At 36.4% G+C, this 22,910-nt stretch overlaps 1 protein-coding gene across 1 annotated transcript in view; it reads right to left on the reverse strand.

The window, feature by feature from the left end:
- Positions 1-5,818, reverse strand: part of LOC140335612 (intelectin-1-like) — a gene marked incomplete in the record, with an annotated part of 10,605 nt that extends 4,787 nt beyond the window's left edge. Inside the window, 3 exon segments of the mRNA XM_072418366.1 lie at positions 1,207-1,371; positions 3,586-3,675; positions 5,691-5,818. Coding sequence (XP_072274467.1) covers positions 1,207-1,371; positions 3,586-3,646 — 226 coding nt within the window.
- Between the last annotated feature and the right edge of the window lie 17,092 nt (positions 5,819-22,910).

Genomic DNA, 22,910 nt, shown 5'->3' on the forward strand with positions numbered 1-22,910 from the left:
GGGAGGCTGTACAATTATTCAATAAACAGTAAAGTTATCCATTAAAGCGAACCATTTCAATGCTATTGACATTCCAATTTTTACATGTTCATAAACAAGGGTATATGCTTCAACTCTAATTACATCTAGAGGTAAACACTGTGGAAGTCATTCAATCACTCTGCTCTCCCCCTCTTAATCTTTCTGCTCATTTGTTCTGTGATTTAAGATTTTAACATTTAAGATTAAAACGTTGGAAAGTTGCCTAATTGTTGCTGGTAGAACCTGAGTTATAGAGAGAAAATAAACCAAAAACTAGGCGTCTGCAGCAAACTTTGAGGGTGATTTAATCCACATTGTCTGGGAAAGTGTATTTAAAGCTCTTTTACATCACATGCGTTGAACGAAATTGGTGTGTTGTGACAGATACAAACAACAGACAGATACAAACAACAATGGATGGGTGGTGGATAGGACCCTGCCCAAAATAGCTTATATTCTAAGAGATGTGGGAAGTGGAACATAATAAGGGGGGGGGGGGTCCTTAAAGCTGTGCTCAATGGAGTTTAATTATTACCCCAATTTAATTACATTGTTGATTAGTTGAACACAACTTATAACCGCTTGTGCAGCAGCAGACTGGAAAAGTATGGACTACAATCAATACTCTGCAGCACAAAGCCTCTACTGCAATGCATGGTGCTGTCCCTGTAACCCTCATACTGTGGGTTTCCGAATGGTAAAAGAGAAATTATCTAATCATAGTACTGCTGCTTCTTTGTTTAAGGTTGGGTGCCAAATCTAAATATTCTCCACTTTGTTACCTAGAGCCAAAAGAAATAATATCCAGCAACCTTTACCAGTTAATAAGATATTAGTTTTACTCCTTTGTAATTTTGGTTGTTATGGCATACTGTGCATCAAAAATATTTAAATTTTATCAGTGAGTACAAACATTATATGTAATGGTCCTGATTTATTAAAGCTCTCCAAGGCTGGAGAGGATACACTTTCATCAGTGAAGCTAGATGATCCAGCAAATCTGGAATGGATTTCTTAAAAGTAATTTGCCATTTGTTAGCAAATGTTTTCAATCCTGGACCAGAACCATTCCAGGTTTTCTGAATTGCTGATTTTACTGATTTTACAGGTTTACTGATGAAAGTGTATCCTATCTAGCCTTGGGGAGCTTTAATAAATCAGGCCTTTTGTGTTTATAGGTCTCACCTCTAACATTGCTGTCAGACTGATGGATTTCCCTGCAGCTTCTGTACGTTTTATAGTTGATATTGTTGGAGGGGAATGAATTTAGTTTGTTGTTTGTTTGGTCCTCATTCCAGCATGCCAGGAGATTTAAGATGCTTTGTTTCTTCTGATAAATGGGGACATTATCTGATGGAACATAATAAGGTTACAATGTTTTATCTTATCAGCTATTCAGTAACTCCAGTACATTTCTGTGCTTTTCTGTAGTACATAAAATGCAAATTTTTGTCTTTTTTATTTAAAGATGTACCTAATTTCTAAAGGGCCTCAAACCTAAATTGTAACCTGGTTTACATAAACAAGAATATTATTTCAGATTTCAAAAAAGTGCATAAAAGATTCAAAAGCCAAGATTTATAACTCTGCTTTGGGGGAGATCATTTCTGCTGCATGGATGTCATATTGTTAATGGGCAGTGAGAGCTGTCAGTGAAGCACCTCATTTAGCCTATAATGGCTGACTGTACAACAGTAGTTAAGGAAAAAAATTAAAATAAATAAAGTAAACTAATAGCAAAGTCACTTTAGCATTAGTAAATCTTAAAAGACATTACTGAAAATATGCTTAGCATCAAGGCAGTCATATGCCAGTAGACATTCTATTGGATCGGATGTGACATTATAAAACATTGAGTCTAACAAAGGATATAAAAAGCTAGGGCATTCCTCATATATTGATCGGGAAGGTCCAATCAAGGTTGATTCAGTTCTAACATAAGTTACTGGAGAGTGCTCCCTAAAACCACAATCCAGGCATCCACTATAAACATGGCTCTGCCAGTCGGTATAGTAAACAGTCTGGGAGCATGCATCCTTAATTCATTAGAACATTGGATATGCTGGTCATATATTCACAGTGTTAACCAGGAAAACAATCAATATCTGGGAGATATAAATCATTTTGTGTGCCCAATGACAACCTGGCCAGCTTTAGTCAAAATTACTGTAAAGTTTGGTTCCTGTCTCTAAAGATCATCACTTACTAACAGCAATTTAAAAATATTTCACTTCAATGCCTAAAGCAACTCCAATCAATTGAAACCTCCCAAGGGAGCTTTAAAGCCAAGTGGTTGCAATTGTAATATTTTTATATCAGTTTTGCTTTGTTTGGAAGCATGCATTAAAGGTATTCCGGCATCTGAAGTGACATGTTCTAATATAACCAGGTTTGATCTCTCAGTATTCATTGCAATGCATCATAGTTTTTACACTGTATTTCCTGACCATATCACAGGTGAATCATAACTTAAGCTATAGTTAAACTTCATGAAAACTGTACAAACAATATAATAAAACAAAAATAGTAATGTTTTAGGTAAGTTTTACTTAACCCACACTTACATAATGCTAAATTCTATGGATAAAAATACTTATCGTTACAATGGGTTCATTTTACCGAAATGCTGCCCTTGCTGGTCCTACATTGGGTCGGATTTATTAATGTTCTCCAAGGCTGGAGAGGAAACACAATTTTATCAGTGAAGCTGGGTGATCCAGCAATCCTGAAATGGATCTGGCCCAGGATTGAAAACATTTGCTAACAAATAGTAAATGACTAAAAATCCATTGCAGATTTGCTGGATCACCCAGCTTCACTGATGAAAGTGTATTCTCTCCAGCCTTGGAGCATGTTAATAAATCAGGCCCATTTTACTGGGTGATGTCAGAGAGTTGTGACCACAGGACTGGAAGAGGTTTCTGGGACCTAGTCCCACAAAGAGGAAGAACTGTATATCACCTTATTATTCATCCCTAGATGAAATTAACTAGAAATCCGTGCAGTGGAGTGAGGGACTCTTTTCTAGGCACAACATAAAAATGTAAAGCTATGGTAAAACATGTAAGATATCTGTCCAAAGCACTAATAAAAATATTGTCAATGGCTCAATTTATCGATTCAACAAATGTACAGTATATTAAAAACCTAAATTATATGTATGATATGACTTCTTCCAAGGTATCCGTGGATCTAACTGACATCCTCTTTATATATAATAAAGGTATTAATATTTACCATGGTATTTATTATATATTTTAATACAAGGATGTCTTTTCATATAATATGCCATATTAGGCCAGGATTAATGTTTCATGTATGGTGAAAGCCTATTGTTTGTGAAAATGTCACTACTCCTGAATGTGATTTTCTTGGTGAAAGATTTTGCAAAGTCCTCTAGTCACCTTACAACTGTCTAAAATAGCCATTCCAACAGTATTCTTTCCAGCCCTAAGATGAATGTTACAGTAAGGAAATATAACAAGTATAATGTTTAATGTCACCTGTAATAATTTTGCATTTTCACCCATTTTGTGTAGTTCTTAAATGCCCAGCTGTACTTACCACAAGCAGCAGTCTGTCTGCCAGTAAACAGCAAGGTAAACAAAATCACAGTGCACAGCATTTTTCATTTGGCAACGCTGTAACTATCAACTATTAAAAGATTAAAACAAAAAATGATGAAAAACATACACATATATTACATATACATACCGGTATTATACACAGAGAGGAATCTGAGGCTTTCTGAAACACCCCTGCAGAGGCTTTGATTTAACAAACGAAATGCCATTCAGTAAGGGTTTAATAATTTATACCCATACTATATTATAAATTTATATTTAGAGAGTGGTGTCCCTAGTCTCTTTTTATATTTCACACCATCCTAGTAAAGAGTGGCACATTATATTTCATTACAGTGACATGGGTACAGGTGTTTTGGGTATAACCACTTGGGGGCCAGGATATCTAAGCTCCAAAAAGTAAAATCAGACTCAAAAAATAAAAGTATGACACCAAAAAAATACTTTTTAGCACACAAATAATATTATATTATTTTTTTTTTCACTCTTGGTCACAGAAAATGAGAGAACTCACCACTAACAGTATACACAGGATACACTAACAGTTCAAGATCAAACCTTTTTGAACAAAATCCAAACATTAAAAGTTTTGATTGGGTCAGAATTTACGCTGAAAAATGTGAGCTTTATTGTGGACCTAACACTTTCTTTTTAATAAAGATTCTTACAACCTAATCAAATCCTGCACCTAATTGTTTTTCACTATGCTACCACTGATGTTTGCTTTCAGTTCCTGGGCACTTTATCTGCAGTCACTCTGTTTCACAGTCAAACAAAACATAAAAAACGTATGGGATGTATGCTGTCTCCTCAGATTTAAAATATAAGTACCCCAGAAGGCAGAATAAGTTGTCTGTCAATCAAACTTACATTGGAAAGAAACAAGGAAGGGACTGGTGCATGCTGGATTAAGTAGGGGAAAACCTTTAATGAAAAATAGGTTTAAATTTGGAAAGTTCGACTTTAATGCCTGAAACTAAAGATTCTCTTCACTCTTAAAGCAAAATTAACTAAAATTTTACCCTAATCCTCTAACCTTAACCTGAAGATATTGTAAGGGTTTTATCTAGTTCAACAGTGTTAGATGGAATCATAATACAAATTACAGCTGTAAAGTGGAACTATATTTAGGTAGAATAAAAAAAAAACAAAAAACAAAAAAAAAACATGAACGGACAGGTTTATTATTGCAGAAGGGGCATGTGGTGTAATATATTAAATGTCTGTTGGCAATCTTTTCTTCATTTGCAGCTTAGTGTACGATGTCAGGTCGATTCCTGGGTGCCAGAAATAAATGAACTCTCGCGCGCATGTGTTAGAATTACATCATTCTGGTTTTGCCAATCAAGATCGTTGGGGATCCAGAAACCGGATGGAGCAAGAAGAGGTGAGTTTAATTTAAAAAAATGAAGGTAGGCAACTTTAATTATATTACAGAAGGGACATCATCTGCCTGCAAATAACGTGCCTGCTCATGATTCTTTACAAGTTAAGTTCAGTTTCACTTTAAGGCAAACAAATATGTTGTAAACCAGTTAAACAATTTACAAATCTCTCTACAATTCTGGTTCCGCAAACAACTGTACTGAGCTTGGTCCAGGATAAGCATCTGAGAACGTACTTATACTATGTTTTCTATAGGAAAGACCAGACATGCTTACTTCATATTAAGGTTAGTTATAGGCTGGGTTTATTACTATACCCAAAATGCAATATGAAAGCAGCCATTTTCTGTTATTCCGTACCCTTCCAGCAAAGGGACCTTTCCTGCGCTTTAGAGGATTTAAGGTCATCACAAGCTGAATGTTAAACAGAAACACAATTGGGGGTCTCCAGTAGGAAAACCTTTAATCTAAATAGAGAGAATTTTATTCTTTATACAGTGTAGTAAACCTATGCATTCCGTCATTTTTTTGTAATTTTTTTTTTTGCTGAACAATCTAATTTCTCCAATGGAATCTACAATAAGTGTTAAATTCTGCTAAAACTCAGTAAAATAATCTTAAATTACCCCAAAAGAAAGTCAATGAAAACAAAAACTATATCATGCCAAAAACACTGAGAATACTAATATGAAGTCAAAACTTACCTTCACAGCTAAATCCAAAGATCCTGGTGAAGAGAATAATAATAAAAAAAACAAAAAAACAAAACAGAATAAATTTGATTCTGATCTGCTTAAAAATTGTGTGCTTACTGAAAGCCCGGTTTTGATTCCCTGACTGAGAATGACATGACAATTTATAAATGGGCATCAAATTCCTTGTGTTCATAGGCATAACGATCAGGGAACAAAGGTAGCATATATGCTGTTGTAACGGCATTCCTAAATACACTCCATTTTTAGTTTTTACATTATTATACCCATTTCAAAAGGTGTAAATTCCGGGTCTATTGACCCTTCAGAAAACATTATTATTATTATTAATAATAATAATAATAATAATAATAATATTAATAATAAACAGTATTAATATTGTGCCAACATTATACACAGTGTTGTACAATAAATAGGGGTTGCAAATGACAGATAGATACAGACAGTGAAACAGGAAGAAGAGAGACATTTTTTTTTATTATTTACTTTTAATAATTATTGCATATCACGGCATGTCGGGTACCTGTTGCTCCCAAATTTTTACTGTTACCAACAACGGGTATATTTTAGGTAATAAGGGGAATATTAAAAAAAAAATGCCTGCACAAGTGGTTTATGTCTGCATTGTGAACACATGCAGATTTTTTATTTAATACACAGGGTTTAGCATTATGTGTTTAATATTTTTACATAGGAAAAAGCAGTACATCCAAGTAAATATAGTTCCTGCATTCCCTATAGAGTCAAACAGTCAAATATGTTAATTCTGTTATGAATGGATACTGGCCAATTGAATCACTCAACATCCTTTTATAATCTCAGTGGGACTCCACTAGAGCTAGACCCCTTTCCTATAAACCCTTTACCTTCTTCCCTTTTGTCTTGAAAATCACTTGTATATATCCTAAACTGTAAATAAACCTTTCCCCTTTGTAAGATCTATTGGTCATTCTTTAAAAACAAGGCACACCAAACAGAGCACATTCTACATTTGGCACCCGAGAAAGCGTGTGGAATTCTAAAATCCACATAGAACCCACAGGACAGAATTGCTCCGAGATATGTTTCTAGAAGTTTAGGTAAACTTAGCCGAAAGACCAACCGGACCTGCTATAAGGATTGCAATGCAGAGTTGACTGGATCTTGGACTTTGAAGAAACGGAGGAATTGGTATTTGATTATTGGTTTACATTAAATTTAATATTTTGCTTGAGTGTATGTTTATGTAGGGAGAATTGGTAGAATTGTGGAATGTGAGTTGAGTTCTACATTTTGATGCAATTGCACAGAATTGATACTTTTTAGAGGGACAATAGCCTTCTGTTGGTAGTCTGACTTTGAATTCAGACTTGTCCGAGTGTATAGTTATTGACAGTGTGTGAGTATTGGCCGTGTATTATTGTTTGTAATTCTTGCTTAGGTGGATTGTAGCTTTGTAAAATGGATTTTGTGTATACTTATGTTAACAAGCATGCCCCTGCCAGTTATCGTACGTGTAAAGATGAACCTGTTAAAAGTCAGTTTGTAACACTACTATCCCAATGTAAGGAACATATTAGTAAACTGCATATTAAACTGAAAAAGAAATCAACTAAGGAAAAACTGGCTAATGGGATAGCAGTGTTGCTCAGGATCAAAGGCATAGCTGAGCAACAGGGGGGAGTACTGGAGTAAGGAGAGAAAAGAGCAATTTGATACATTTGGTCAAGGTTTACTTTAAATGGCAACTACCTCTGACACGGAGATGGGTAAACTAAGAGCTTAAGTAAATGATTTAAGAAAGGAAAACAGCTACACCAGCAAGTAGAACAATTAAATGCGTTCAAGGCATAACTGCTATTGAGAACACCCTCCAGCCTCGCACTCACAATTCCACCATCCCTCATCATTCAGCTCTGTTAAAATCATTTTAAAAAAATTGCCATTATGTAAGGGTTTTGGAACATCACAAAAATTTATTGCAATAAAAAAGGAAAAAAGTGTTTATGGAATTATAATACAGCTGTATTGATGCTATATTGCAGAAATAAAGGCTCTTAGCGGTAGAAGATCAGTACAGAGGCTTCTAATAATTTTTTGGTGGCACTGTTTCCAGTATGTGTCCCGACACCATCCCAGTCCATTGCTGTAAAGTCTCCACACTGCCTGGGGTCTCCCTCTGGAAAAAAACCACCTCCTCCGATGCAAAACTATAATATAAGAGAAAAAAAGCATTTCTCATCACTTCAGATCATCAATATAACAAGATGAAATATATACTTCGTTAATACAGCAGCGGTAAAATTTCAGTTATAGTTTCTGGGAAACTGGGAAATCGAGGGATCTGTGGAATTAAAGTTGTGTGTTTTTTTTTTAAATTTTCAGTTTAGATCCACTTTAGGTTTCAGGTTTTTAAGACAAAATTTTACCAAACTCCTGCTTTGGGGGAGTTTTTGGCCAAATTTACGGTGGCAATATTTGACACTCAGTTAAAATGCTTAAAAAAGCATCTTTTGACTCTGGCAGCAATGTATAATGGATTACAGTACAAGTGTGTGTATGAGAGCTGGGGGGTTAGTATACATCATCTATAGCATCAATGTATGTGAGTTTCTGTACGTAAAGACCTTAGCTATCATGACCCAATTTATACATTTTTGTCCCTATGCCAGTAGCTTGTCTCCCCCCCTTCATATTCCCCTGAAGCATAAAAGATTCAAAACTAAAGCTATCATACTGTGCTGGCCTGTCAAATATTGCTACCTGCTCACCATTTCTGAAAAGCATTGTGCCAAAAGCATTCTGGGCAAAGCATAGTCGGGTCACAGGCAAAAAGTCAATCAGGGCAGTAAATCCAAAGCAGCAAGTCATCCCAGCTTAACACTACAACAGGCACTGGTGAAAGAGAAAGGCTATAAAGTCCCAGCAGCCAATGGCAGGATCAAGTTAGGGACTAATCTGCTCCTAAAATCCCATTCAGCTGTGCACAGCCTCAGAGTATGTGCTGGGGATAACGAGAACGTACATCTTAAACTATATGGCTAAGGGGAAGCAGGAGATGCTGCTATTTTCTTGTTCTCTTATCTGCTGCAAGTAACATCACTTGGCAGAACAGGATGTGATACTGCAGTGGTGCACAGCACGGACTTTGGTCCAGATAAGTTTTCTTAACAGTAGCAATGTTTTACAGTTATACAAATGTGAGATGGCAGTTAAAAAAAAATTTATGGGCCCTACCCCAATTGTCCATGATATGTAGGTGGCCCCAGGGGTCCCCAGCTTGCATGTTCAATTTAGGGGTGCTAGGCACACTTGCCTTTAAAACAGCAGCCCCAATTTTGTATTTCCACACATTGTTAAACTTGTGATCATGAAATTCTTTAAAGCTGGGGAACTGACATTTTGGGTACTAATAGCTATAAAGGTACCATGTGTATCCTGAAAATTTTAAGCTGACCAATGGTTTAGGAAAGTTCCTGGAGAGGATTTTTTGTGAGAGAATGAGAGAAAGAATTTCAAAGATCCTGTATGTTTGTCCGCCATGAGGGAGATAGTATCCGACGGGTTGGGAAGTCTAAGAAAAATCTAATAAATCAAAGCAATACATAAAAAATCTCTTGAACTGTCCCTGGAGTCCAGAGCCATCTGTTCTGCTCCACCCATTGGTTCATCCTCACTCATCATCTTTTCCTGAAGAAGAAAATCTTGTGAAACGTGTTGAGAGATCTATGAGACTATATGTTGATACAAGTAATTTTTATTTCTTAAATAAATATGGATTTTATGAATAATATTGGATAGTTTTATTGAGGAAAGGTGCCTTAAAAGTCTTCTATAATGTCTATAAGTTTTGTATTTCTGAGATCAGATGTGGCACCATGCCTTCATAGGCTCCAGTTATTAGTTTTTCATAGAAGCTTAACAATACTGTCACCCACTATCTCTATGCCTTTATTGGTCAGCACTAACAACAACTTACATGTTCTGAATTGCAACTGGTACTCTTTACTCCAGAACATAATGCAATTGCTGCCTTTTCATTGTTGAATACTCGGAACTGGATAAATCCCGGGGTGACGAAATCTGCAAAATATAGTTTAAGATTTCAAAGTTACTAGGTGTACAATGCATCACTTGGACATATAATGCAAACAAATAGTCATGGCTCCGTTACAAAGTCACATACTTTGGGCATTGCACTTTAGAACCGATTTATAAATCGAGTAGCAATATCTAAAAGCCTGTTTTATTGTATAAAACAACAAATGAGATTCCTTGTTTTAATTATGTGTCAGCTGTTAAATACAAAAGAATATGGTTCTGTATTTACCACCTGCATGTTTTTTTTTTTTAACCAGAATCTTTTAGATTCTTAACCAGAATCTTCTAACCTTCTGTTGTATGCTGAAAATGCTGCCTCTTTTTTTACTAAAATCCCAAGCAGTGTTGTCAGCCCTATGTGAGATGTCATGTGTGGACTTTGCCTTTACTGGCCCATTCCATGTGCATACAATTATTTCTTTCCCAGTAAAACAATGCTGCCGTCTTGGTACTGTGTAGCACAGGGCACTTGGGAAGGATACATTTGGGACACATTTTTATTTTTTAATAAGAAAATGTCTTCTCCGAGAAGCTGCCCCTACAAACATTTTGCAAAACTGGGAAAGACATCACAGGGATTAATAAAACACATTTTAGGCTTCAAGAACACAGACAATTTAAAAATAAATAAATGCAATACTAGGGCTTGTTGTAGTGGGGAAAAAAAGATCTGAGTGTAAGTTTTGGTCATGAATGAAAATCTACACAGGAACACTAGATTCAAATGGCTGGAACAGATGAAAGTGTTATTGGTGGTAGAAGGAATGTTTTTAAGTAAGTGGGGATTTTCATAATAAAAGTGGAATGGTACTGTGTTGTATAGTCAGCCGTAAATTTGGAAGCTACTATGTAGGCGTTTCCACAATAAACTAAATCTTCTAAACCATTGTATCATAATAAACTAGAGCCTCATTTTTATTGTTTTACAAATAAAAAAAAAAAAAAAAAACATTTGAAGTGCACAAAGAATACCCGGAGAAAGAATATTGAATTGAATATTTGACTGGATATTCACTGAATATTTGAATTACATAATATGCAACAGAGAAACCAAGTTGGACATAGGATGTATTATATGTAGGATAAAAAAGTTTCATAGTGCAGAAATAAAATATATTTTGTGGAATACAATAACTAGTTAGGAGGCTGTTCAACACCCAAGGGATTCACAGGATAAAATTCAAAATTTATAGGCAAACAGGACACTGGGACCATGCCAATGCCAAAAATGTTTATCATGGATGTCCAAAAAATAAACCAGTGTTTTGAGGGTTATAAAGTACAAGTTTCACAACAATCACTAGCTGTTGACACCTGCTTTAAAGTAAGGTAGTTTTATTGAGCCCGTTTAATCCACATAAATCCATCATTTCATTTGATCCAACGCTTGATGCACTTTAATGACTCAAGAAACACGTCAAATCTTTCCAGGATTAGGACATAATAAATATACTAATATAACCTGGTATATTATAGATATACTTTATGTAAGTAACTGATAAAAAGAAAATATCCTTAACACTTACTTATTATAGAGGGTGCATTTAAATAAAGAGTCTTCTGTGCATCTCCTTCATCATAAACAATTGGAGCAGAAGGTCCATTGTCGGTGGGACATGTCCCTGCATTATACTTTACAGGAAATTTCTAAAACCAAAATCAATAATTTTAATTTGAGATAATTGTGCTTTTTAAGATTTTAAAAAGAACATTTTATTTTTATCGTTTTTCTAAAAAAAAAAAAAAAAAAAGTTACAAGAGTAGTCTTCTCAAAATATTTCTTTCATGGGTAGAAATATTAGCCTCTCTTATCCTTGTGGATTGAAAAGTTTACATGTGAACATGTAAATATTCATTGCTCAGTAAACCTGACCAGATCAGGTGACCATTGCATGTCTATAGGCAACTTAAGCCAAGAGATGAGGTTTGCTGTGACTAAAGTTTTGGCAAATCCTGAGCGTTTGGCAAAGCTGGTGCAATAATTTGCCAAAGTAACCATAATTCCCTGCCCACCTATTCTACTTGTTCATTTGGCTTTGAAGCGTTAATTAGGGATCCTCACACTCAGGGGAGTAGTCATAAAAAAAAGAAGAAGGGGCGCGGTACTATCCATGGTGAGCGTGCATCCTTTTCATGTTAACAAGCCCACCCCACTACACCCATGCCTATGTGTCACTCAAAGGGGAAGAAATGTCCCTCAGAGTGACGTCATGATACCAGAACCCGCCTACTTTCCCATTGCAGGTCTGTGCTTGTGATGGGAGAGTGGGCGGGTTGTGTTAGGAGAGACAACCCACCCAGCCTGCAATTCCATATGGGAGGCATGATGCTGTTGCTCTGGCCGGTGCTCCGCTCCCCCAGCGTGGGTCTTTCTTCTGACCCCGCAAGGGGGGGCGGATCAGCCTGAGCCATGGACCACCAAAGAATGCTTTGCAAAATAAGAATGGGCACGCCTGCCAATTCCAGAAAGAAGTTAGGGCACGACATTCCCACCCATGCCTGCCCCCATACAATCCTGCTCACAATAAATTACTGATGGTACAGCAGCTAATTTTACAATTTGCATAAGAAATGTGAAGCAGGGTGGTTTGGACAAAGTGGGGCTTAGACTGCAGTTTTGTTTTTATTTTTGTTGTAACTTTAGGTGGCAGCTGATATCTACGTAAATTTTATATACAGTCTTTCAAGTATACATTTTTGCATATCAGAACATAATAAAAGTCATCTGGTCCTTAGCAGGTCTTAAAATTAGATAAATACAAGCTTAACAACACATGACATACTACAGCATGTGATGATTTATTAAACAAAGTTCAAATGTAAAAGCAAAAACCAAACATAGCATATTACCACAAACACCACAAACAGTACAGCACGCTGGTGGAGGGGTTATGAATTGGGCTTGTTTTGCAGCCTGTGCACCTTGCAGTCATTGAGTTGAACTCCTCTGTATACCAAAGTATTCTGGAGTCAAATATGAGACCATCTGTGCGGCAAATGAAGCTTGGCCAAAATTGAGCCAAGCAACAGGACTCTGAACCCAAGCACACCAGCAATCTACAACAGAATAGCTGAAAAAGAAAAAAATCAAGGTGTTGGAATGGCCTGGTCAAAGTCCTAACCTCCACCTGATCAAAATACTGTGCAGTACCTTAGGAAATTTGTGCACAAATTAATACTCGCAAACATCTTTGAACTGAAGCAATGCTTCAAACAAGAGTGGGCTTGATGATATGAAAGTCAAGTTGTGTGATCTTGCTGTTGGAGCTGTTGCTGTTTTGGACCATTGTTCGCATCCAATAAAGATAAGTACTATCTTTAAATGAAGCAATGCTTGACTGTTTTGTGTCATCCTTTAACCATTCCTAATACTTGTAGTCCCACAAATACTTCCACCTTGTTACCTTGAGTATGCCTCAATAGACAAGAGAGTAATGTCAAGTTGATGAACAAGTAAATTTTTTCTGTATTTGCAGCCCAATAAACAAATAATTAGCAAAATTTAAATTCCAAATCCTGCTTTTTAAAAATTAATAAACAGGTATAAAGTTTTTTTTGGGTTAAAAGTTTATAGAGTTGCAGCAGATTTCCACCATGTTCAGAAAGGATCTTATTCTGGGTATGGTATCTTAGATTAGAGGAATTCTTCCACAGTGACAATGGGGTCTTATTAGGCACATGCCATATACCCAAATTATCAGCAGTGATGTCATAATAGCCAGGATTCTGCATGCACAAAAATATATATTACAGTATATAATTTAAAACCATACTCTTCTCATACTGACACTTTAAAAACACTTGTTTATTTCTGCAGTATACTTTTTGTAAATTTGGTCGTATTCTGATCATATATTTACAGAAAAAACCAAGAGTAAATATCACGCAGACAACATTAAAAAAAGCTTATAACCCTTTGCTAGCTTTATATATATACATACATACATACACACACACACATTAAAATTGTAAAGAATATAGCACTTTTAGGGCTAGGGTACCTTTAATAATAAATTTTTGTTACCTTGTAGTCATCACTGGTTGCACCATCTCCTAAACCAAATGTATTGTAGTTTGCCCAGTTACCATCTCCCTCTGGGTTGTTTTCTTTGTTGCCTTGTTGACTGGACCAGCGATCACCTACTGTGCACTTTCCATAAATATTGTTTTCATGTATACTGGCTACCAAAGTCCAACCTCCACCATCAGTAGTCATGTCACAAAACGTCTGTTAAGAAATTCCATGTTCAGTAGTCAAAGTGTAAATTCCATCTGTCATCAGAAAAATAAACAGGATTTAGTACCAGGTCTACAGTAAACCATTCAAGGCAAAAGTAGTCTGCTTTCATTGGAGCCTCGAGGGACACTCATTTCGTGTCAATGGCTGCTAGTTTCCATCGGGGATTTGGGAGTCATTACAGAATCTTCAGTTTGTCAAAAAAATCAGTTTGTTAGGATAGTTTTTCCCGGCTAGTGTTTTGGTTGGACTATACAAGGAATTTTTGCATTAAAAACTTTGGCAACCAGGTCCACCATACATGGCATTTAGCTTTAAATACTAAAAGTGTTATATTGCACTAAACCTTCTCCAACCCCTTTTGTGAGCTTCAGCTACCAACATTTGACATTTCCAGGTTAGGTGATATGCAATGCACACACGTGCCTCTCCAAAATTACAAAGAGCATGTGTGTGGTTCAGTGGCACTAACAGGAGTATTTAGGAAAAAGGGTAATCTCTGCATATTTAGAGACCGGCGTTTTTTCAATAGTGAGGTGTATTTCTTTAAACAAAAACTGAAAAAAGTTCTATAATTGTTTGATTGTAGTATTTATTAGTATTAATGGTGAAATGGTACAATTCCTGGTTCTCACCTTTGGCATTAATGTCAAACTGGTTGATTTCCTTGCAGCTTCTTTACTTGTTACAGTTGGTATTGTAGTTATAATTTGTATTCATGTTGTCATTTTTGTGATCCTCATTCCAGCATGCCAAAAGGTTTAGGATATTTTGCTTCTTTTGAAGGAGGGAGACATTATCTGATAAAATATATTTTTTATACTCATTATATTGATTTTGCATTTTTTCTGTCAAATAATGTTATAACCAATTTTAAAATGATTGCACTGTGCCTATACCTACACCTGTACATATCTTTCTGTATAAGTTGTTTAAACAAAAATGTTGACCATCCACACAAAATTAGCAAATAATATGTATGTAAATGTTATCACAGCACAAGCATATCGCAAAGACAGAAACATTTAGTGCTAATACAATAAATAAATATTAAGGTTTTTATATAGAGGACCAGATAGTCAGTAAGCCATTACCTGTCAGAGAGCATGGTGGTAGAAAAGCAACCTGGCACAACAGCAGCCAATGAAACCAATCATAAACCATCTTTCCTAAAACTGATCTAATCTGATAAAGCTAAAACATTGTCGGTCGTCATTGTGTACTTTTATATTCTTGACATGAGCAGTATTATGTTTTTGGATGTTAATTTATGAGCTTTTGACATTACCACAAGAAGAAGACTGTCTCACAATTAATACCAGAGCCAACAGAACCAGACTGTGAAGCTGCATTTTTCAGTTGGCAATGCTGCAAATATCAGTAAAAGTATTATAATATAATATATGTATTATGAGTATTTATAAAACATGCTCATATTCAAACATATACATTTGATACAGCTAAACACAACTTTTATTTTAAATATGACATATTTTAGCTCTCTGGCAGCAATATGTTTCTGTTAGTGACCAATAGGATACGAGGGGGTACTCATTCCTGGCTTTGCCCCCTTCCAAATAAAATAGAAAAATGAGTGTGGGGGCATATGACAGCCTAATATCTTAGTATGTAACTGTGCAAATATCAGGTTTTTGCGATTCTTAAAACATGAAGTTTTTCTTTCTCCAGGGAAAGGAATGACTCTTCTCCCTCAGTGTTTGTCTCAGTGTGATGTCCTTTGCTGACTTCCCTTATTAAATGATCCTTTAAATTGTCTGGGGCCCAAACTGAAGAGGGAATAAGAAATGATTTGTCAAGCATACCTAAAGAGATATTATCTGTACCCTACTGACACAATTTGAAACATGTCTGCAGACACACAATCAGTACTATATGTAGCACAAGCAGAAACAACCACAGACACAAATGTCCCCCCCCGGGCTTCTGTAAAACTAAGCTGCTCCTTATACCTCTCCCAATGTTTGCAGATTGGAAGTTGAATTGGATGTGAAGTGCAGTCTGGGTGCCAGTGATGTTACATGACAAGTGCCTGGTTCAGACTTCACAGGTAAGCCATGGCTATCCCTGCACTAATCTGTCCATGTGGGGAGGAAGAGTGGAAGAATCTTTAATACGTAGATTGGGGGGGGTCTGGTGGACATATGGGGGCAAAAATGTACCCCTTCCAAAACATTTGGTTTCCTAAATGAATCGCTCATACCGAAAAACTGTATTGTAATAGAATTATGAATGTGACTTTTTTAATAGAAATATGAGAAGTGTTTTTTCATAAAAAATCCAATACATTTCAACCATTACCAAGTATATAGAAAACAAATGGTAAAGTTTATCTATTAGTTCTTAGGCTAATACAAATATAAATCCAAAACAAAGATTAAAAAACTAATAAATACATCCTCATAGTTACTCCTCCATTTCTTTTAACACATGTATTGGCTCATTGTGTTTGGCAGACAATCTGCTTTATCAGGAGCACCTTAGAATAATAAACTGCAGAGAAAACAACATTGTATAAAGTAAACATGAAAACCCCCTGGGTGGTTACCACGAGCCTGGTTTGGGGTAAGCAAACTTGCTAAAAGCGTTTACCCCGAACCAGGTTCAGAGGAGCTGAAAACAGAAACAAGAGTTACAATGCAATGTGATCTTACCTCTCACCTTGTCCTCGCAGCTCCTCCCGAGACGTCCTCCCTCTTCTGTAGAGACAAGATCTACGGGGCTTCCCAGTGACGTCTGTATATGCGTCATAGGGAGCGGGAGGCGGGGCGGGAAATTCAAATCATTTTGTATTGGATTCAATACAAAAAAGCTGTATTGAGTCCAATACAAAGAAATCTTTATATAATATATATATAATTGTATTATATATATATTATATAAGGTACTGTACAGTTACATTACAAATCATTTTTTTTTTATTAGATTTTTTTTTAAAGTTTATTAATATATTTATTACATTTTGGACATATTTCGGTGAGTAATGCATATGAATTATAGCCTACAATCTAAAATAAATTTCCATGCAAAAAATGTAACACTTTTTGCATGGAAATATGGAAATAATTTGAATGCTCGGCGTTAGCGTACGCGTCCCTCTGCGATTCCTGATGATGTCGGTGCGTGCGCCCGTCGATGGGGGTCGTAGCGGGAAATTCAAATATTTTGTATTGGATTCAATACAAAGTCCTGTATTCAATCCAATACAAAATAATACAGAATATATTTAAGTGGTTTTGTCTATAGGTATGTGACGTTGGAAAATTACCACACTAGGGAGGTGTTTTAGAAAAATATATTACTATACAGTATCCTGAATTATTGCATTTTCAGTATTTTTTATTTATTTATGCATTCTTGTTTAAGCTTATTTTTTTTTTTTTTTTAATTTTTTTATTAAACTATTTTTTTTTTTTTTACATGATTATGTGTTTCAAACTTTATTATATTCATGATATCTACTAAACTCTTGTTTGGCCATATTTCTGTAAGTTACAGGTCTATAATATCAAAAAAAAATATTTAAAACCAGTGTACCCTTTTGGGACAGAAATCCAGATATCAGTGAAACGCCCAGGAGGTTAAATAGAAAACAATAAAAAATACATTTTCGTCAAACCTACTGGAAGAAGATGAGTTTCCTACATGGCGGCATACCTATGTCACTAAGTCACATACAGAAGTGGAGGGAAAGGAGGAATGGGGGCAGTAACTGCCAGGCTTTTTCAGATAATTGTAAATGCTTGTGCAGGTGTTGCTTTTTGAAGTAGTGTGTGTTTAGCTGCTTTATGAATTTACTGAATCTAGTTAGAGAGGTTAAACCACACGACAACAATATGGCAAGCAAATGCCTGACAAATAGAAAGAGGGATCTTTTTTAGGGGGCTGCTAAATTTGGGTAACTGTAGTGGTACCATTTACAAAACCAACTTCTCTTAATTTAGCCTAATTTTGGTCCTACCTTGCTATAGCTTACTTTGTTCCATGTGCAGCCAACACAAAAAATCATTTATCTGGTTTGTCTTTGACATTTTGCTCAGGCCATGGACCCAGCAGACATGCCTCAGACCCGACCCTCACATTACAGCATCCACCATTTCACAGTTCCCAGTGCAATCTTCGGACTTAGCAGTTATTTCCCCGGTCAGCTGCCATCTGCACAAATGTGTCGGTAGGACACAATCTGGTACATCCATCACTAAGGTCAATGAATTTTTGCTAGGTGCTCTGGTGAACATCTGATGGGTGTGCATAGGCTCACTTTGCAGATAGCACAAATAGATAACTATCCAGTTTGTCTATGACAATAAATCTTCCCGTTAAAAGTGTATTGAATGTGTCATGTAAAGCACTGTAATTGGAGAAGGCAGTAAGAAGGTTAGCAAATTTCCACTAAGTTGAATGGTATTTAGTAGGCTGCATATATAAGAGAAAACAGACTCGTACGTGCTGATACTGTTCCTGCAATGGACGCTCACCGAAGTTTGATATGCACAGAATGAGACAGCCTCTTAAAATTAATGGTGAAAATCTTGCAGTGGTTGCTGAACAGAGAGCATAGGCTGTAGAGTTTCTGGCACTAGTATATAATTAAATAAACATTGTGTTAGGAATACTTTGGAAAATTATCTGCAATGCAAACCTATAAAATCTTGATATTTACAGAATGAGGCTGCCTCGTATAAATTGGATGGTGCAAATCTTGCATTCCTTGATAAACAAGAATAACAGGCTGTAGGGTTTCTGGTATCAGTGTATTTCTAAATAAATGACCTGTTTATGAATACTTAGGGGAATTACTGGTATGAAGATTACTGAAACATGTTAGCACACAGTATATCCCTCCTAAATTAACTTCAGGGTATTGTATGATATTTTAACTTTTAGTAAATTAGTAACTTTAGGTAAAATTTTGCAAAGATTTGCACATTGCATTTTATGTACAGGATGTAAGATCCAACTAAAACTGAGCCTAAGCGATCAGCACTGCAGTAGTATAGTGCAAAGGCTGTCTCCTAACTGATGCTGATACCTATAGATCTGTGCCAAAGGCAAAATGTATGTTAACAGACATATCAGTAAGTTCACAAGTTTTATTATATACAGCAACATTATGTTGCCTTTTCAGGACCTGGAAATCCTAAGTGAGCCCCTGAGGAAGTGGTGTGTTGACGAGGCGTGCCAAGACACAAAGCAGCATGTTCTCATGTCTAAGATCTGTAGAACAATGCAAATATGATTGCAGATCAGCCATATATTATAAAATGACACCACGTTTTATAGACTGCAAGTCTGCAGATTCTACACCATTGCTCCACTTCTGCTGCCTGAACTTCTCTGCCCTATCTTTTGTCAGATCACCAAGTACCCCCACTACCACCCCCTGTCAGTGTATACAGCAGGAAAAGGCATTGCATGCCTGATTTCACATTTTAGCTGGTATGTAGAATGTCCGCATAATGGCAGATATCATGTAATTATGTGAGGTTTCTAAACTGAAAGTGTTTTTGAATGTTTTGTAGAAACTTGTAAGTAAGCCAAGTGATGCTTCATACTTGACTTCATTAATGAGTCCTATTTGATTTGATGATGATTTTATTTCAGAAAGTCATTAATAATATTTCAATCTGGTAAAAATTCATAAGTAGTATATGGGCTTGAACCATTATATATTGTAATCATGTCAGGATACTCAGCAGGATAAGCATTTGACAATATTTCACACCTAGAGACCTGTAGTTTTTGTGTGAAAAGGGTCAAGATAAAGGTAGGAAAGCAAGGTAAAACACAGGTTTAGGATTAGCAAATTTAGCAAATGCTGAGCTCTGTTCTCCAGTGTCTGAAGGTTGAGAAAGTGAGGTAGCTGGGAGCCATATGGCTAACATTTTTTTTGTGGTTCTATTTATTGTTTTAAGGCAACTTACAGATAAACTGCAGGCAGCAGGGAAAATTGGTTGACTCCTGGTGAGTGTGTCTGGCAGATTACAATAATTTTGCTTCTCTTGGGAGTCAGCAACTTTTTAAAAAAAATGATAATCCTAGCAAAGGAGGTCAGTTTCTCTGGCGCTGGCTTGCTTCCATCAGATATCACTGGTTTTTAATAAATTTTAAATGATGTCCTGTTGTACACCAGCACCTAGTCTTATATAATAACACAACATTATCTTTAAATATTAGATTTTCTGTACAAACTGTAGGCAGTAAAAGCTGATTCCTGATGAGCTTATAAGGGTTCAATCTCTTGTATCAATACATTTTAAACCCAAGCAATAAAAGTAATAAATCCCCTTTATCTTTATAATCACTTCCAACTTGCAGCCTTTCTCACTCCAGCACACAAACCTAGGGCAGCTTTTTCATTATTGAAGACACGGAAATGAATTTCCCAGACAAACCAGCCACACCTACATTGGCATTGCATGCCAGGAAACATTGTTACCAAAGGCCAAATGGCCAACTGAGGATCTCTCTCATAAAGCGTGGTAATTAGGATGTAGGCAGAGCAGCAGCAGAGAGGGAGTGTACTCCAATTGCTTCAAAATTGCTACATACAGGGCTAATCATTGGTCATTTCACCTGAAGGCTTTGTGAGACAGATCCACAGTTGGTAATCTGCACCCGGGATATCTATATCTCATTTTCCTGAGGAAGCGGACTACTTTCCGTGAAACGCGTTGAGATTTGGGACACCCCAAGGGGTTGTCCCAAGAGGATATTTTTTTGGTGTATAGTGTTTTTAGCTTTTCGTAATTTCTGTGTGTCTAAAGAAGTGTTAATACCATGTACATAAAAAGTAAGCTTTTATATTTTATTGTGGTTTTGTTTGGAAAACATAATTTGTCTGTAAAAGTTCTGATACTTGGTTTTCACCATTTCTTGTGGTTTAAATTCTAATGGGATTGTGTCTTGTTTTGACTGTTTTTTTTATTTCTACCAAACATCTATACTGGAAACTTTAAATATATACTTTGCAGCGCATTAGGATCATGCTCATTTTTAGGATGGGGTGATATTATTTGCATTAGTATGCATTTTATGTTTTACTTTGCATTGTTTCACAGCAGGAATCAAAATACTTTACTTTCCTAATACACACTATGATACGTTGTGACACATTGCACTGCTTTTAAATGCAACACATTCCATTTATTTGCACAACCATAATAATTGGGAACTATTTTCTACCACTGTAAACAATTCAGAATCTTAAATGCACCCAGGAGCAACCATTCTGCCTGCCTCACCTGGTGAGCTTTGACAATGTAGACCCAATGTCATGAAGCAAGAAGCATATTTTATACATATTTGTACATACAGTTGTCTTTTTGCAGTTGTATCACATAAATCAGGGAAAGTGATAAATATATTTTTATCTTTTATATTAAAACCATGACAACTGTATGTACGACTACAAACTTTTCCTTTTTTTTATATTTTTGCCTAAAATCTCCCAGTATTTTACCTTTGTTTGTACTGTACTATGTATTGCAACAGCACATATTGGAGGGGAGCAAATAAAAGAACAGCAAGGGGGGCATTAAGGAGCTCCATTTGTGTTCCAAGATACAAACACAGCAGCAGGCTGGGCTTGCTTTGAAGAAATCAGTAAAAAAAATTGCTATGAGGGAGATAGATATGGAAGAGTTAAAATCTACCTAGGTCACATACCTACAATGTATACGTAAATCACAATCTATGGGATGTTAATTTATGGTCTACAGCCAGATACAGCCTAGCCGGTAATGCGTTCCGGCCTACCCCCCTGGCCGATCCGGCCTAATGCCGGCCAGCAACCCAGGGTTCTAGGGCCGTGGGTTGCCGGCCGAATCTGCCAGGGGGCATTAGGAACTACCGGAGCCAAAGCCGCCAGAGCTCCGGAGCCACCTTCTTGCTGTTGCTCCCCTATTTACCTTCTTCCGCCATCGCGGTAAATAGAGAAAGCTCCCTGAAGGTAAATCCCTCTCCTCCGTAATGCAGAGGATTACTTCGGGGGGCATTCCCTGGTGGTGGGCGGAGCCATTAGGACGGGACTCAGAGTCCCCAAAAAATACCAGGTGACCATCTCTTAAGCACAAACAAGAAATACTAATCCAATCTAAGAAGTATATAATATAAACTATGACTATAAAACTATTTTCCCATCCTGATGAACCGCTTCTTTTACCTTCTCTTGAAATAATAATAAATATTATTATTATAATAATTTTTAATTCAGCTTAATTCTTATCTGTATAGCCACACATATTAATGAAAATAGGATGAAATATCAAACCGACGGTGTAATGGAATTTTTTCCCAATCTTTAGTAAAAAAACAGCCTTTGGTATAGCATGCCAGATAGGGCTTTTGATTGTTGTGCAAAGTCCCTCATTATCAGACATATTTGCATGGTCATGCTCTTTTTATGAGGAAGTAAGGAAACACTTAAGACAATTGAGTAAAAGTTGATGTAGTATACTTGGACCCCCTATACTAGATACCTCTGCCTGAAATATATATGACTATGGTAGGGACAGCTAGTGACATGACTATGGACTTTGTACCATGCTGCATAATATGTTGTGGCTATATAAATACTGTGCAATAATAATAATAATTGGAGGAAAGATTAGAGAGAGTTAATCCAGCAATTGGAACAAATCCAAAACCTTATGTATCAGTTTCTTGTTCTATCACTCAAAATAACTCTGTGTTTTCACAGGCCTCTGTTCAATAGCTGCAGTGGCCTACTTAACCTCCCAACTGTTAAGCCCGTACTTTTCCCATCAAAAAAAAGTTACTATTATCGATAAGCTCATACTTTTCTCACTGTATGAAAATACAGTGAGAAAAGTTCGGGTTTAGCGATCACTTACCTGGTCCCGCTGCGATC

The sequence above is a fragment of the Pyxicephalus adspersus genome, chromosome 7 (genome assembly GCF_032062135.1).
Source record: "Pyxicephalus adspersus chromosome 7, UCB_Pads_2.0, whole genome shotgun sequence".
NCBI classification, from domain to species: domain Eukaryota; kingdom Metazoa; phylum Chordata; class Amphibia; order Anura; family Pyxicephalidae; genus Pyxicephalus; species Pyxicephalus adspersus.